Source organism: Cherax quadricarinatus, chromosome 2 (assembly GCF_038502225.1).
Source record: "Cherax quadricarinatus isolate ZL_2023a chromosome 2, ASM3850222v1, whole genome shotgun sequence".
Classification (NCBI taxonomy): domain Eukaryota; kingdom Metazoa; phylum Arthropoda; class Malacostraca; order Decapoda; family Parastacidae; genus Cherax; species Cherax quadricarinatus.
The window spans coordinates 62,328,365-62,345,010 of record NC_091293.1 but is presented as its reverse complement, the minus strand read 5'-3'; the positions used below and the strand labels follow the sequence as shown (position 1 = coordinate 62,345,010).

The following is a 16,646-nucleotide window of genomic DNA, read 5'->3' as shown; positions in this document are numbered from 1 at the left end:
GAGAGCGTGTATAGTTCCTTTATATAAAGGGAAAGGGGACAAAAGAGATTGTAAAAATTATAGAGGAATAAGTTTACTGAGTATACCAGGAAAAGTATACGGTAGAGTTATAATTGAAAGAATTAGAGGTAAGACAGAATGTAGAATTGCGGATGAGCAAGGAGGCTTCAGAGTGGGTAGGGGATGTGTAGATCAAGTGTTTACATTGAAGCATATATGTGAACAGTATTTAGATAAAGGTAGGGAAGTTTTTATTGCATTTATGGATTTAGAAAAGGCATATGATAGAGTGGATAGAGGAGCAATGTGGCAGATGTTGCAAGTTTATGGAATAGGTGGTAAGTTACTAAATGCTGTAAAGAGCTTTTATGAGGATAGTGAGGCTCAGGTTAGGGTGTGTAGAAGAGAGGGAGAATACTTCCCGGTAAAAGTAGGTCTTAGACAGGGATGTGTAATGTCACCATGGTTGTTTAATATATTTATAGATGGGGTTGTAAAAGAAGTAAATGCTAGGGTGTTCGGGAGAGGGGTGGGATTAAATTATGGGGAATCAAATTCAAAATGGGAATTGACACAGTTACTTTTTGCTGATGATACTGTGCTTATGGGAGATTCTAAAGAAAAATTGCAAAGGTTAGTGGATGAGTTTGAGAATGTGTGTAAAGGTAGAAAGTTGAAAGTGAACATAGAAAAGAGTAAGGTGATGAGGGTATCAAATGATTTAGATAAAGAAAAATTGGATATCAAATTGGGGAGGAGGAGTATGGAAGAAGTGAATGTTTTCAGATACTTGGGAGTTGACGTGTCGGCGGATGGATTTATGAAGGATGAGGTTAATCATAGAATTGATGAGGGAAAAAAGGTGAGTGGTGCGTTGAGGTATATGTGGAGTCAAAAAACGTTATCTATGGAGGCAAAGAAGGGAATGTATGAAAGTACAGTAGTACCAACACTCTTATATGGATGTGAAGCTTGGGTGGTAAATGCAGCAGCGAGGAGACGGTTGGAGGCAGTGGAGATGTCCTGTCTAAGGGCAATGTGTGGTGTAAATATTATGCAGAAAATTCGGAGTGTGGAAATTAGGAGAAGGTGTGGAGTTAATAAAAGCATTAGTCAGAGGGCAGAAGAGGGGTTGTTGAGGTGGTTTGGTCATTTAGAGAGAATGGATCAAAGTAGAATGACATGGAAAGCATATAAATCTATAGGGGAAGGAAAGAGGGGTAGGGGTCGTCCTCGAAAGGGTTGGAAAGAGGGGGTAAAGGAGGTTTTGTGGGCGAGGGGCTTGGACTTCCAGCAAGCGTGCATGAGCGTGTTAGATAGGAGTGAATGGAGACGAATGATACTTGGGACCTGACGATCTGTTGGAGTGTGAGCAGGGTAATATTTAGTGAAGGGATTCAGGGAAACCGGTTATTTTCTTATAGTCGGACTTGAGTCCTGGAAATGGGAAGTACAATGCCTGCACTTTAAAGGAGGGGTTTTGGGATATTGGCAGTTTGGAGGGATATGTTGTGTATCTTTATACGTATATGCTTCTAAACTGTTGTATTCTGAGCACCTCTGCAAAAGCAGTGATAATGTGTGAGTGTGGTGAAAGTGTTGAATGATGATGAAAGTATTTTCTTTTTGGGGATTTTCTTTCTTTTTTGGGTCACCCTGCCTCGGTGGGAGACGACCAACTTGTTGAAAAAAAAAAAAAAAAAAGTTTACTAAGTATAACAGGAAAAGTGTATGGGAGGGTTATTATTGAGAGAATTAGAAGACAGAAAGTAGGGTTGCAGATGAGCAAGGAGGCTTTAGAGTGGGTAGGGGATGTATAGATCAAGCATTTACACTGAAACATATATGTGAACAGTATTTAGACAAAGGTAGGGAAATTTTCATTGCATTTATGGATTTAGAAAAGGCATATGATAGAGTGGATAGGGGAGCAATGTGGCAGATGCTGCAAGTGAATGGAATAGGTAGTAAGTTACTAAATACTGCAGAGTTTTTATGAGGATAGTGAGGCTCAGGTTAGGGTATGTAGGAGAGAGGGAGATTACTTCCCAGTAAAAGGAGGTCTTCGACAGGGATGTGTAATGTCACCATGGTTGTTTAAAATATTTATAGATGGGGTTGTGAAGGAGGTAAATGCTAGGGTGTTGGGGAGAGGAGTTTTATTAAATTATGGGGAATCAAATGCAAAATGGGAGTTGACACAGTTACTTTTTGCTGATGATACTGTGCTAATGGGTGATTCAAAAGAAAAGTTGCAAAGGTTAGTGGACGAGTTTGGGAGGGTGTGTAAAGGTAGAAAGTTGAAAGTGAACGTAGATAAGAGTAAGGTGATGAGGATATCAAATGATTTAGATAAAGAAAAACTGTATATCACATTGGAGAGAGGAAGTATGGAAGAAGTGAATGTTTTCAGATATTTGGGAGTTGACATGTCAGCGGATGGGCTTATGAAGGATGAGGTTAACCATAGAAGTGATGGAGGAAAAAAGGTGAGTGGTGCACTGAGGTATATGTGGAGAGAAAAACAATTATCTATGGAGGCAAAGAAGGGAATGTATGAAAGTATAGTGGTACCAACACTTTTATATAGGTGTGAAGCTTGGGTTGCAAATGCTGCAGCGAGGTGGTTAGAGGCAGTGGAGATGTCATGTCTAAGGGCAATGTGTAGTGTAAATATTATGCAGAGAATTCAGAGTGTGGATTTTAGGAGAAGGTGTGGAGTTAATAAAAGTATTAGTCGGAGGGCTGAACAGGGGTTCTTGAGGTGGTTTGGTCATTTAGAGAGAATGGATCAAAGTAGAATGACATGGATAGTGTATAAATCTGCAGTGGAAGAAAAGCGGGGTAGGGGTCATCCTCGAAAAGTTTGGAGGAAGGGGGTAAAGGAGGTTCTGTGGGTGAGGGGCGTGGACTTCCAGGAAGCGTGCGTGAGAGTGTCAGATAGGAGTGAATGGAGACGAATGGTTTTTGGGACCTGACGAGTTGTTGGAGTGTGAGCAGGGTAATATTAAGAGAAGGGATTCAGGGAAACCGGTTATTTTTATATAGCCAGGCTTGAGTACTGGTAATGAGAAGTACAATGCCTGCACTTTAAAGAAGGGGTTTAGGATATTGACAGTTTGGAGAGATATGTTGTATATCTTTATATATGCTTCTAAACTGTTGTATATGGGTGCCTCTGCAAAGACAGTGATTATGTATGAGTTAGGTGAAAGTGTTGAATGATGATGAAAGTATTTTCTTTTAGGGGATTTTTGTTTCTTTTTGGGTCACCCTACCTCGGTGGGAGACGGCCAACTTGTTCAAAAAAAAAAATTATTATACTATAAAGGATGCATACTAAGAATAAAGTAAGAAGAGTTATCTACATTTACATGTGTGTTAGCTAAAAAAATAAAAAATCATTCTCCCTCTCTGTCATTACATTCATTAGGTACCTTTTGCCTCTTTTCTTGAACTGGCTCATGCTATGACTGGCTTTGACATGTGCAGGCAATCTGTTCCATTCCTTTATTGCTGTACAATAAAAGGCGTTTGAGGCCTGGTCACTGACTGTGGGTACTACAAAGTTGTGCTCTCTCCCCCTGGTACTATGATTGTTTTGGTTCCCAACCTTGACAAAATTAGCAGCAAGATATTCTGGACACTGTGTGTGAGAAATTTTATAAACTTGATTTAACTTCAGTTGTTTTGCTCTGTCTTCAATATTCAGCATATCCAATTGTTGTAATTCATCCAGGCTTACATGTTCTCTTGGACCCAGGTCCAGGATGAATCTTACCATTTTGTTCTGGGTGATTTGCAGTTTATCTTTCAGTTTTTTGTCAAGGCAGAGTACCATGAAGAGCAAGCGTAATTCAAGCATCTGAATAATTGCATCATTTGTGTTTGTTTTCAGCTTAAACCCAGACTGGCAGGGGTTCAATATGTTGTGGGATATGAGGTAGGAGTAGACTCAAGAAATCGTAATGACACGACTGCAAACAAACCATACCCCGGCCGGGATTGAACCCGCGGTCATAGAGTCTCAAAACTCCAGCCCGTCGCATTAGCCACTAGACCAGCTAGCTATGACCGCGGGTTCAATCCCGGCCGGGGTATGGTAGGTAGGAGTAGATTTGTTTATGTATTATTTTTGAAGATTTTAGAGAGTAAAGGCAAGTTAGATATCGGTCTCTAGTTATTTAGTTCTGTTGGATTGCCTCCTTTGATGATCGGGGTGACCCTTGCTGCGACTCAAAGTAAAGCATGATACTTTCGGTTAAAGATAAAGATTTTATTTCTTTGTGAAGGTTACAGTGTGTAATTACAATTTTTGATTTGTTAAGTACAAAGAAAGTCATTATCGTGCCGGGGCATTTCAGGAAGACTAATCCTAATGCTTAAAAACAACGTAAGTCTACACAGGATAAGAGTGGTTAACTTTTCAATAAATCTTAATTTTAATACTAATGCTATATGGATAAATGATGTCATCTTGACTGGTCTAATTTTATAATTAAACCACAGAATCTCTTTACAGAAAAAATGCACAAAATTAGAATACAGAAGTCTAGGACTCTCCAAAATTTAATGCCCTCTACCGTACATGATCACGAAAGTTCACAGTAACTTCCCGTTAACCTAAATTTAAAACTAAAAGGCATTTTTGCACTTACATAATTGGCTGCAATATCTGCATTTGTGGTTTGGATTCCATCATCTAGGATGGAGAGGTGAACACCACGTCCTGTGTATCCTCGAAGCCAGGCCCATGTTACATTCAAGTCATACCCTGCATGCCCCAGCTGACCTGTGTTGTGCTGCAAATAATATAAAAGGGTTGATATGGCTGTGTGTCACTGCTAGATCAAGCAAGATTATTAGCACCATATGTGAAAATGCCATTGAAGGGGTAAAAAAGGATGAGTTTTAGGGGCTTAAGCATCAGCAGATTTATGACAGCTGGTTAGATAGGAATGAGTGAAAACAAGTAGTTTTTAATGGATGTTCTGATGGAGAGTGAGCAAAATAACTTTTATGAAGGGATTCATGGAAACTGGTTAACCAGACTCAAGTCCTGGAGGCAGGTAAAGCAGTGCCTGGACTCTCAAGGAGGGGTGGAGATGTTGCAGTCACAGGGTAATCTGAAGTGGTGGAGACTTGATGGTCCATCAAGTAGTGTTGGAAGCTTAATGCTGCTCTATCAGGAAGTGTTGTAGACTTAATGCTCCATCAAGAAGTGTTGGAGACATGATGCTCCATCAAGGAGTGTTGGAGACATGATGCTCCATCAAGGAGTGTTGGAGACATGATGCTCCATCAAGAAGTGTTGGAGACATGATGTTCCATCAAGGAGTGTTGAAGACATGATGCTCCATCAAGAAGTGTTGGAGACATGATGCTCCATCAAGGAGTGTTGGAGACATGCTTCATCAAGGAGTGTTGGAGACATGATGCTCCATCAAGGTGTTGGAGACATGATGCTCCATCAAGGCATGTTGGAGACATGATACTCCATCAAGGAGCATTGGAGACATGGTGCTCCATCAAGGAATATTGGAGACATGATCACTGTTTGTTAATCATGAGTGTGCTTGGTTGCTTGGGGCTTGTGTTGCTTTACTCTGAGTCAATACATAAACTTTCACTTCAGCATCACAGCAAGCTCAGGCACTTAAACGGAATCATTTGTTACACAAGCCAAATTTTATATCAATAAACTCCAATGAATAACTAATTTGTGCACAAACTTAACATGCTTTGTAATCTATAATATTTTTCTATCTTCTGTTGCAAGCTTTGTGTCTTTTAATCAATTATTATTATTATTGTAATTATTATATTCATAGGGAAGTGCTAAACCCATAGGAATCATGTAATGTTTGGAACATGGAAGGTTGTAAAGTTTTATCTAAGGAAGGGGAAGGTAACTACCATACCTTGGATCAAGAGCCCTTCACCAGCATCAAGGCACCCCCCAACACTCCATTTTATTTGTCTAGACAATGAATACCATAAAGTGTCAGATTATGATAGGAATAAATGCTCTCAAACATTACAGGCTGCTAGAAACATTATAATGTTACTTTCATAACACATACACAAGGGAGACTACTATGGGAGGAAATTGTTAGGGCCACAAGGCACGATAATGTAGTAATTCTAGGAGACTTTAACTTTAGTCATATTGATTGGAATTTCTTGACTGGGAATTTAGAATCATACGACCTCTTAGAAGTAGTTCAGGATTGTTTTTTGAAGCAGTTTGTGACAGAACCTACAAGGGGTAATAACCTGCTTGACTTAGTTCTGGCAAACAATGAATCCCTTGTTAATAATTTAGAAGTTTCAGATGAACTGGGTGCTAGCGACCACAAATCAATTACATTTAGAATTGAATGGAAGTATGATAGTAGGGATAACTCAGTAACAGTCCCAGATTTTCGCTTAGCAGATTATGATGGGCTTAGAGAACACTTATCATCTGTTGACTGGGGTAACGAAGAGACCTATCAATATGACAGTTTTCTGAACACAATACATGTGCTCAAAGAACATTTATCCCTTATAAAGAAATTAGATCAAATAGAAATGACCCAAAATGGATGAATAATAGGCTGAAATATCTACTAGGGCATAAGAAAGGAATTTATAGGCGTATCAAAAGAGGCGAGGGTCATCTTATGAATCAGTATATTGACATTAAGAGGGACATTAAAAAGGGGATAAGAAAAGCTAAAAGGGACTATGAAATTAAAGTTGCTAGGGATTCTAAAACTAACCCAAAAAGTTTTTTCCAGGTATACAGAACAAAAGTCAGAGATAAGATAGGTCCCCTTAAAAATAACTATGGGCATCTTACTGACAAAGAGAATGAAATGTGCTCGATTTTAAATAATTATTTTCTCTCGGTTTTTACACAGGAAGACACTAATAATATTCCGGTAATTAATTTTTATAGTGGGCCAGAAGAAGATAAATTATGTAACATCACAGTCACTAGTGAAATGGTTGTGAAGCAGATAGACCAACTGAAGCAAAATAAGTCACCGGGTCCTGATGAGGTTTTTTCAAGGGTTCTTAAGGAATGCAAAATGGAAGTCTGTGAACCATTAACTAATATTTTTAATTTATCTCTTCAAACAGGTGTAGTGTCTGATATGTGGAAGATGGCTAATGTAATTCCTATTTTTAAAACAGGGGACAAGTCGTTACCGTCAAATTACCGCCCAATAAGCCTGACCTCAATTGTAGGCAAATTACTAGAGTTAATTATAGCTCAAATTATAAGAAGCCATCTCGATAAGCATAGCTTGATTAATGATACTCAGCATGGATTCACAAGAGGCCGGTCTTGTCTAACTAATTTATTAACTTTCTTCAGTAAAGCTTTTGAGGCTGTTGACCACGATAAAGAATTTGAAATTATTTACTTAGATTTTAGTAAGGCATTTGATAGAGTTCCGCACCAAAGACTGTTGAAGAAAGTAGCAGCTCATGGCATTGGGGGAAGGGTGCTCTCGTGGATTGAATCATGGCTCACAGACAGGAAGCAGAGAGTGTCCATAAATGGGGTTAAATCCGAGTGGGGATCAGTAACAAGTGGCGTTCCACAGGGATCAGTCTTAGGCCCGTTGTTGTTTATAATATATATCAATGATCTTGATGAGGGAATTACTAGTGATATGAGCAAATTCGCCGATGACACGAAGATAGGTCGGATAATTGATTCAAACGTAGATGTTAGGGAACTTCAGGAGGATTTAGACAAACTCTACTCTTGGTCAGAAAAGTGGCAGATGCAGTTCAATGTAGATAAATGCAAGGTTCTGAAGCTCGGGAGTGTCCATAACCCTAGCACTTATAAGTTAAATAATGTAGAACTTAGCCATACAGATTGCGAAAAGGACTTGGGGGTTATGGTAAGCAGCAACCTTAAACCAAGACAGCAATGCCTAAGCGTACGTAATAAGGCAAATAGATTACTGGGATTTATATCAAGAAGTGTAAGCAACAGAAGTCCAGAGGTCATACTGCAGCTTTATACATCATTAGTAAGGCCTCACCTAGATTATGCAGCTCAATTCTGGTCTCCATATTACAGAATGGACATAAATTCGTTAGAAAACATTCAGCGTAGGATGACTAAATTAATACATAGCATTAGAAATCTTCCTTATGAAGAAAGATTGAAGACTCTTAAGTTACATTCACTTGTTAGACGAAGAATGAGGGGAGACCTGATCGAAGTGTATAAGTGGAAGATAGGTATTAATAAAGGGGATATTAACAAGGTCTTGAGGATATCTCTCCAAGAGAGAACCCGCAGTAATGGATTTAAATTAGATAAGTTTAGATTTAGAAAGGACATAGGAAAGTATTGGTTTGGAAATAGGGTAGTTGATGAGTGGAACAGTCTACCTAGTTGGGTTATTGAGGCTAGGACTTTGGGTAGTTTCAAATTTAGGTTGGATAAGTACATGAGTGGGAGGGGTTGGATTTGAGTGGGACTTGCACATCGGAGCTTGTTTCTTGGGTGGCATTGAAAGTTGGGTTGGTCAAATGTTTGTTAGTGGGATGAATTGTAAAGGACCTGCCTAGTATGGGCCAACAGGCCTGCTGCAGTGTTCCTCCTTTCTTATGTTCTTATGTTCAGTGGTTCTTAACCATGGGTGCCAGTACCCTATGACACACAAAAGAAAAACAGCTGCAAGTACCAAACCAATTGATCAATTCAAAATATCGTCTATGAAAGATACTGAAAAATATATTCTACTGTAAGACACTGTTTATTTCACTGGTCCATTTAACCTTATTACTGTCGTGACTCCTAAAATTAAAAGTCCCGGCAGTGTTTTTCAGCTTTCTGAAAATAAATAAAATGGTAGAGAACCATTTTTAAAGGAAATGACACCAAAATTGCAATTTTTTTTGTGCAATTTACAGAATTACACCATGCAAAGTTAGGAGGATTGGGGAGCACTTTACACAGCAGCAATTTCGTCCACTTTAAGAAATATTTTAGGTTAATTCAGTCGTTCAAACTGACTTAATTCCTGGCTATTTCACTGTATCTTTTCTGTTCTATTGAGTTAAGAAACTGACTCTTTAAAACTCCCAGAGGTCATTTGTGCTTGGGGATCAACAGCAGCAACACACCTAAAACTAATAATAACTCAACAAAAAGCTGCAGTAAGAATTATCACACAATCCAATCCCAGGCAACACCCCTCCCCCACTCTTCAAAGACCTAGACTTACTCACTGTTCAGAGCATCCACACTTCCACACTTACTACTGTGCAACCTACATTTACAGATCCATAAATTCCAATATTAACCCTGAACTAAAATGCTTTCTTGATAGTTGTAACAGGACCCATAGACACAACACCAGACTTAAAAATCTCTATGACATTCTATACAAACGTTCAATGTACATTAAAGGGCCTAAAATCTGGAACTCCCTGCCTGAAAACTCTAGAACTGCACTCTCATCCACCATTTTCAAAACTACCGTCAAAAAATATCTTATCTCCCTAACACAACCCACCATCAGGTAACTACATGAAAACCATCCATTCATGTATACACACACACACACACACACACACACACAAGCATATATCCTCCTCCTGGCTCAAATGACTATGAACATAAAATTGCCTAATAAATCTCAAGCTAGTCATAAGTTTGCCTGAGATACTCCAATATAGGAGCTTTAATATTATTATTATTATTATAATCAAAAAGAAGTGCTAAGCCACAAGGGCTATACAGCAGGAGCTTTAATAGAAACTGTGTATCATGCCAAGACAAAACCATTCTCATTACTAATTTTGCAAATTGTTATATTCTTAAATGTTCTGAACTACCTCACTATTGTAAGTAAATCCATTTAATCATTTGTAATTTGTAATATAGAATAAGAATTATTATTAGTCTGCCTGAAATGCCTAGGCATGCTAGTGGCCTTCTTTGTAATTGTTGTTTTATAATATGCAAACCACTCATTGTAATCTTTACAGAGAAATAAACATTTCAATTTCAATTTTACACAAAATTCAACAAATTCCATTATTAACAAAATAAACACAGAAGAATTTCAACCACTAAAGCAAAGTTTGCTCTGTTAATGAAACATGTCTCCAGGCTTCTCCTAAATAACACTTCCCCTCCATTTTGATTCCATCACAAAAAAAAAAAAAAATGTTTTACCCTATTTCTCAGCTAATAAAATATAACTAATAAATATCGTTCATGGTTTAGGCCATCCCAAGTAAAAATCCATAATACAGACTCGGAAAAAAAAAATGCCAAAAATCGAATATTTCCACTATTTGAAGCCTATTACAAGCCATTTCTGGTCTCAAACTGTTCAAAATCATCGCCATTTCACTTGTATGTCATTCAGTCTATCAAGTGACAAGAAAGAGCCAATAAAACCATGAAAACCTACCCTATAAAAAGCCTCAAAGTTGTTGCTGTATTTTAGCCCAAAACACAAGTCAGAAGTTAGCTGTTCCCATCATACACTGAGTGGGGCTGGAATTTTTTATATACATGCACACTCACTGCATAGACCAATTTATGTCTAGGCCAAAATTTTTCCTCACAGCATATCTGAGGGTGCCATGATTAAGACAAACATATGTAAGTGCCACTGATCTCAAAAACATGCATCTCCATGGGAGACAATGAAAGGGTTAAGTTAGTGTTCAGTTCTGTTTTCTTCCAAACACTTTATATATTGTACAACATCTCTGAAAAAAAGGAACTTATTTTGCCTCTAGAATACATGGCAGATATAGTCATATACCTCAAAAAACTGAACACTTCCATCCAATGAACAAGAATGACTATGATCATTGCCAGAGAAAAGTTGTTGGCCTTCACTAAAAACATCTAATTTGGAAAAATTTCACTCAAACTGGAAATTTTGTTAATCTTCCTTCACTTGATGAGGCTGTTGGTGGAGAAGAAGAACTGTCCATCATGACTGAAGTGAAAAATCATTTGCAGGACCTGATTAAATTTTTCCACGGTTACTATGGCTCAGGAATGAATAAGGAAGCCATGGATGATACTGAAATAATGAAAGATGAGCATGCTGAACTGAAAACCCATGAAGAAATCTGAGAGAATATGAATCAATTATGGTACAAAACTTCTGGTGCGCACAACTCAACTTAGCAGAAAAAGCTTCGAACGTTCTCTTGCCATTTCCAACCACCTATCTGTGTGAGACAGCTCTTTCAACATTTCTGCACATAAAAGGCTAGAAACCATCTTGACGCAAGTGATGGCACACGTGTGGCTATTTATGAATGAACCTGGTTTCAGCATCATCACTAATGAACATCAAGAAAAGAGTCACTAAATTAGACATATGCATTTTTTCTATATACAACTTAATGCATTAAGTTCTTTCTCACAACTGTCATTGATCTACATCACCATTACATTTGTTTTTGTTGTAAAAATATAAAAGTTTCAGAAAGAATTTAATGTTTTATGTTATTTTTGATAGGGGTACAAAAAAAAAAATAAGTGATGGGGGGTTAGAGGTATTTAAAAAAAGGATAAGAACCACTGATATAATGGGTACAAACACAAGTACTTCTACCAGGTACAATGATAAACCTACCAAGTACCATTGATCCTTGTATAAGGGATCGTTAAATGCCATTGTAGTTTCTGCTATGCTATCTATCCATTTTCCAAAGTCATCTATTCCAGTGGTTAATGATGAATGACTTGAATTGAGGTAAATGTCTTTGCTTTCATGTTCTGTATTAATAATGGTCTTAGGTTGAATAAAAGAAACATTGTTTCTTAGGAAATAAGGTCTAGCATAATCTCCATCAACAAAGTGTTGTGCATCATACTCCCTTATAGACCGAGATGCAGCAAGTCTGGCCCTGGCCAAGTCAACTGAATTGCCAATGGTTCTGAAGAGTGGAATGGTCATCAATTTATGCTTAAAACTGGGTTCTTGTGCAGTGGATTGTTTGTGTGAAAGTGAATTCTTGTTTATCTCCAGTTCCTCTTCTTTCATTGTCCAGTAATCCAGATTCTCCTGTGCCCTCCACTGCGGCTCTCTGTTTCTAACAAATTCAGGGCGCCTTCTTCTCAATTTAGCCATCATAGTTCTTGAATTCTGGACATTAGAAGGAAGGCTATGAAATCTCTCTCTTCCTTTTATATCTCTGGGACTCCATTGATCATTTTCTTCTTCATATTTTTTACTTGGTCTTGTTTTAAAAATTAATTGCCTTTTGCTTCTAATGAGTAACTTCTGTTGGTCAACCCACTTAACCTAGGAAGAAAATATTTTTATTAATAAATTACTAAAGAAGTCTTTGGTTATATTCTTTTAAAAAAGAGTGATGTGAAAACATATTTACCAATATAAATAAAGCAGTTTTTTTGTAGCATATGTATTTTGTATTTTAGAACAAAATCAGAATGCAGAAAAAACTATATTCTTAGATAATTATGATAAACATACATTTACTAATATGTTCAGGAATTTCAAAGATTTACAAATTCTGAGTGTGGAGTTAGGAATGTATATTGCATAGATATCTTAGTACAAGATTCAAGATAAATATTCATCATATTATTGATGGTGCTGGGAGAAATTTAGGAGAGTATGCAAAAGAAGGAAATTAAAAGTGAACATAGGAAAAAAAACAAGGAAATGAAAGTGAACACAGGAAAGACATCTATGAAGGGTGAAGACTAAGAATTTCATCTCTGGTGTTACCCTAGGTAATTTACACACATGTTACTATGTATAATAATTTGTGTAACTGTATTTGTACATGTATCTAAATAAACTTACTTACCAGCACTGTTAAATGGGTGCAAAGCATGGGTTTTAAACACTGCAGTGAGGAGGCTGGAGGCACTGGTGATGTATTTGAGGGCAATGTGTAATATAATAATACAATAATATCTTTATTTCTAAAAGTACTAGGGATGCCAAGCATCTATCTAGGTTGGAATATTGCTGCACACTAAAAGCACCTTTCAAGGCTGGTGAAATTGCTGACCTAGAAAGTGTACAGAGAACCTTCATGGCACACATAACTGTGATAAAACACCCCAATTACTCTTGAAGTTCCTCAGCCTGTACTCCCTAAAATGAAGACGGGAGAGATACATGATTATATACACTTGGCAAATCCTATAGAGATTAGTACCATACTTCCACACGAAAATCACTCCCTATGAAAGCAAAAGATTTGGCAGATGATACAACATCCCCCAATGAAAATGTTACACTCCAAGTATTGTAACCACTATTTCCTTCTGGTTAGAGCATAACAACTTTGGTCAGAGAGGTTAGGGTAATAATAATGATCCTCCGGTTGGGGATTTCAATGCTAAAGTGGGTAAAAACGTTATGGAGGGAGTAGTAGGTAAATTTGGGGTGCCAGGGGTAAATGTAAATGGGGAGCCTTTAATTGAGCTATGTGTAGAAAGAAATTTGGTAATAAGTAATACATATTTTATGAAAAAGAGGATAAATAAATATACAAGGTATGATGTAGCACGTAATGGAAGTAGTTTGTTAGATAGAATGGAAGACATATTACAGAAATAGAGATGATTTTGATTGATTTTAGCACTGGAAATGGCTTGAAACTGAGCTCAAAGTAGCGGAAATGTTAAATTTTTGCCGATATTCAAGAGTAAACAAACGACCTCACACATCTAATACACGTCAGCTGGTGGGTCTAATATACATTCACAAATATGGTGATGATATTTATACAATTATTACAGTATTGTATAACAGTAAATCTTCTATTTTTTGGTGTGAATAAAAATTCATTATGTGAATAAAAAATCAAAATGGAATTTATTTGTAAAGCCTCAAAACATAACTAATGAACAGAGGAAATGTTAGTTTAGTGCCAGGAATGCCTACATTGTTTATTCTGGACCCTATTTAGAAATTGGAATATTTTGAACTTTGTGTTAAATTGGCCAAATTAACAATTTCCGATCACTTTATTTTGTAGTTGAAACAGTTGACTTGGCGATTTCTTGTGCTCAATCGATAGAATAGAAGTAATACTAGTGAAATAGCTAAGAATTTGGTTGATTGGAATAATGTAATTGGCCTAAAATGGGAGTCAAAGTCGGCAAAATCGCCGATTCATAAATATCGCTGACACATCAAAATTCGCGAGAGCATAATTTCGTCAATTTTCCACCAAATTTCGTACTTTTTGTTTTATTACCTTCACAAAAAGATTCTCTACGATTTCATAAGAAAAAATAACAAATTTTTTTTTTAAAATTCTTGGACACTGGTGCGTGACTCCAGATTTGGGCCTTGGACCCTGAAAGGGTTAAACTGTCCAAACATAGATTTACATTCACGTGCGTAGCGTTCTGACCCTGATTTTCCCCATTTGAGAGCATGAAAAAAAAAAACGTAGATCTACGTTCGGAGCCTGCCGCACGCCAACGTATATCTACGTTTGGACAGTTTAAGGGTTAAAGAGGAGTAGGAATGTTGCATTTTGGAGGGACTTCCAAAGTGGGATATCATCATGCTTCTGGCAAGACAGCAACTGAATGAATAACAATGAAAGCATTTTCTGTTTTGGTCACCTTATCTTGGCAGGAGATGACTGCCAAGATCAAAAATACTCATATACAATAATGTTGACAAGTTAATGAATAACACATTGTCAAAACATCATTTTGCTTGCACAGCAAGTTTCATCAGATGAATATAACAATGGAGACAACAGAAGTAATTTCAAGGTAACCTGTTTCTCAGCTCTGACAGATGATCAGTCCCTCATCCTGAAGCAGAGGCACATGGCCAAACTTCAACATTACTTTTACTGTCTCTGGTGTTATACTGTATTCACCAATATTTAACTGAAGCAGACTGCACTTACTGTGCAGCTTTCAATGACTGGTGGCATTTTATATTGGGGTTCTTTAGTTTTTCTGACAGCAGCAAGGCCTTCTTTTCAATGTGTTTAATGATACTTGTTTTATGTTTCTCTATTAGGAATAAAATTTGTTTGTCTTATTAATATTTGCAATGTCTGTGAAAGTAATTTTCACTAGATGATAACACTGCTACCAAATGATAACACAAGTCTGAGAGTAATCTTTAACTATACTAAGTGGTGAGTAAAAAATTGCATCGATGACTCAAGGTTGAGTTAAGACAAATGGTAACATGGCACAGTGATAGTTATTTTTGAGAGAAAAATGAGGTGCACAGGGAAAGGGAGAAATGTTAGAAGTAAGGTGAACTGAATGGAAATGGTAGGAACTGAGAGCAGCATAATGTTAGCAGTTAAGGATCTACCAGAACGAGGTTACTTGAAAGCCTAGGTATCCCATGAGTAATGATATGTAATTAATGTGACTGATGTAATTAATGTGACATTTTACTGTTGCCACATTTTGCTCTCCAGGAGTTTGACAAGGCTCCTAGAGAGCAAAACGTTGCCACAATAATATGTCACATTAGTCGCAATTGTGTTTATTTACCTAACAAATAAAAAAAATATTTTATTTCTTTGCAAAGGTTATAATGTGTGAATGCATTATAAAATGTGTTGATAGGTAGTAGGTTGGAACACAGCAACCACCCAGGGAGGTACTACCATCCTGCCAAGTGAGTGTAAAATGAAAGCCTGTAATTGTTTTACATGATGGTAGGATTCCTGGTGTCTTTTGTCTGTCTCATAAATATGCAAGATTACAGGTACATCTTGCTACTTCTACTTACACTTAGGTCACACTACACATACATGTACACGATTATTTATACACACTCATCTGAGTTTTCTTTGATTATATCTTAATAGTTGTTGTACTTATTACTTTTCTTTTTATATCCATGGGGAAGTGGAATAAGAATCTTTCATCTGTAAGCCATGCGTGTTGTAAAAGTCAACTAAAATGCCGGGAACAATGGGCTAGTAACCCCTTTTTAGTAATAATTACTAAAAAGAATAAGAAGAAAATTGCCAAAGTGCGATGTGTGAATGTGCGTGGATGTTGTACGAATGATAAGAAAGAGATGATTGTGGATGTTATGAATGAGAAGAAGCTGGATGTCCTGGCTTTAAGTGAAACAAAGCTGAAGGGGGTGGGAGAGTTTCAGTGGAGAGGAATAAATGGGATTAGGTCAGGGGTTTCAAATAGAGTTAGAGCTAAAGAAGGAGTAGCAAAAATGTTGAAGGATAAGCTCTGGCAGGAAAAGAGTGACTATAAATGTATTAATTCAAGGATTATGTGGAGTAAAATAAAGGTTGGATGAGAAAAGTGGGTTATAGTAAGTGTATATGCACCTGGAGAAGAGAGAAGTGTAGAGGAGAGAGAGAGAGATATTGGGAAATGTTGATTGAATGCATGGGGAGTTTGGAACCAAGTGTGAGAGTAATGGTGGTTGGGGATTTCAATGCTAAGTGGGCAAAAAAGTTGTGGAGGGAGTAGTAGGTAAATTTTGGGTGCCAGGGGTAAATAAAAATGGGGAGCCTTTAATTGAGCTATGTGTAGAAAGAGGTTTGGTAATAAGTACTGTAATACATATTTTATGAAGAAGAGGATAAATAAATATACAAGGTATGATATAGCACGTAATGAAAGTAGTTTGTTAGATTATGTATTGGTGGAT

General features: G+C 37.2%; 1 protein-coding gene across 9 annotated transcripts in view; it reads right to left on the bottom strand.

The window, feature by feature from the left end:
- LOC128684126 (furin) overlaps positions 1-16,646 on the bottom strand; it is a gene marked incomplete at its 3' end in the record, with an annotated part of 153,162 nt that overhangs the window by 52,577 nt on the left and 83,939 nt on the right. For all 9 annotated transcript variants that reach the window (XM_070088745.1, XM_070088749.1, XM_070088771.1 and 6 more), the window contains 2 exon segments: positions 4,659-4,802; positions 11,628-12,299. In XM_070088745.1, coding sequence (XP_069944846.1) covers positions 4,659-4,802; positions 11,628-12,299 — 816 coding nt within the window.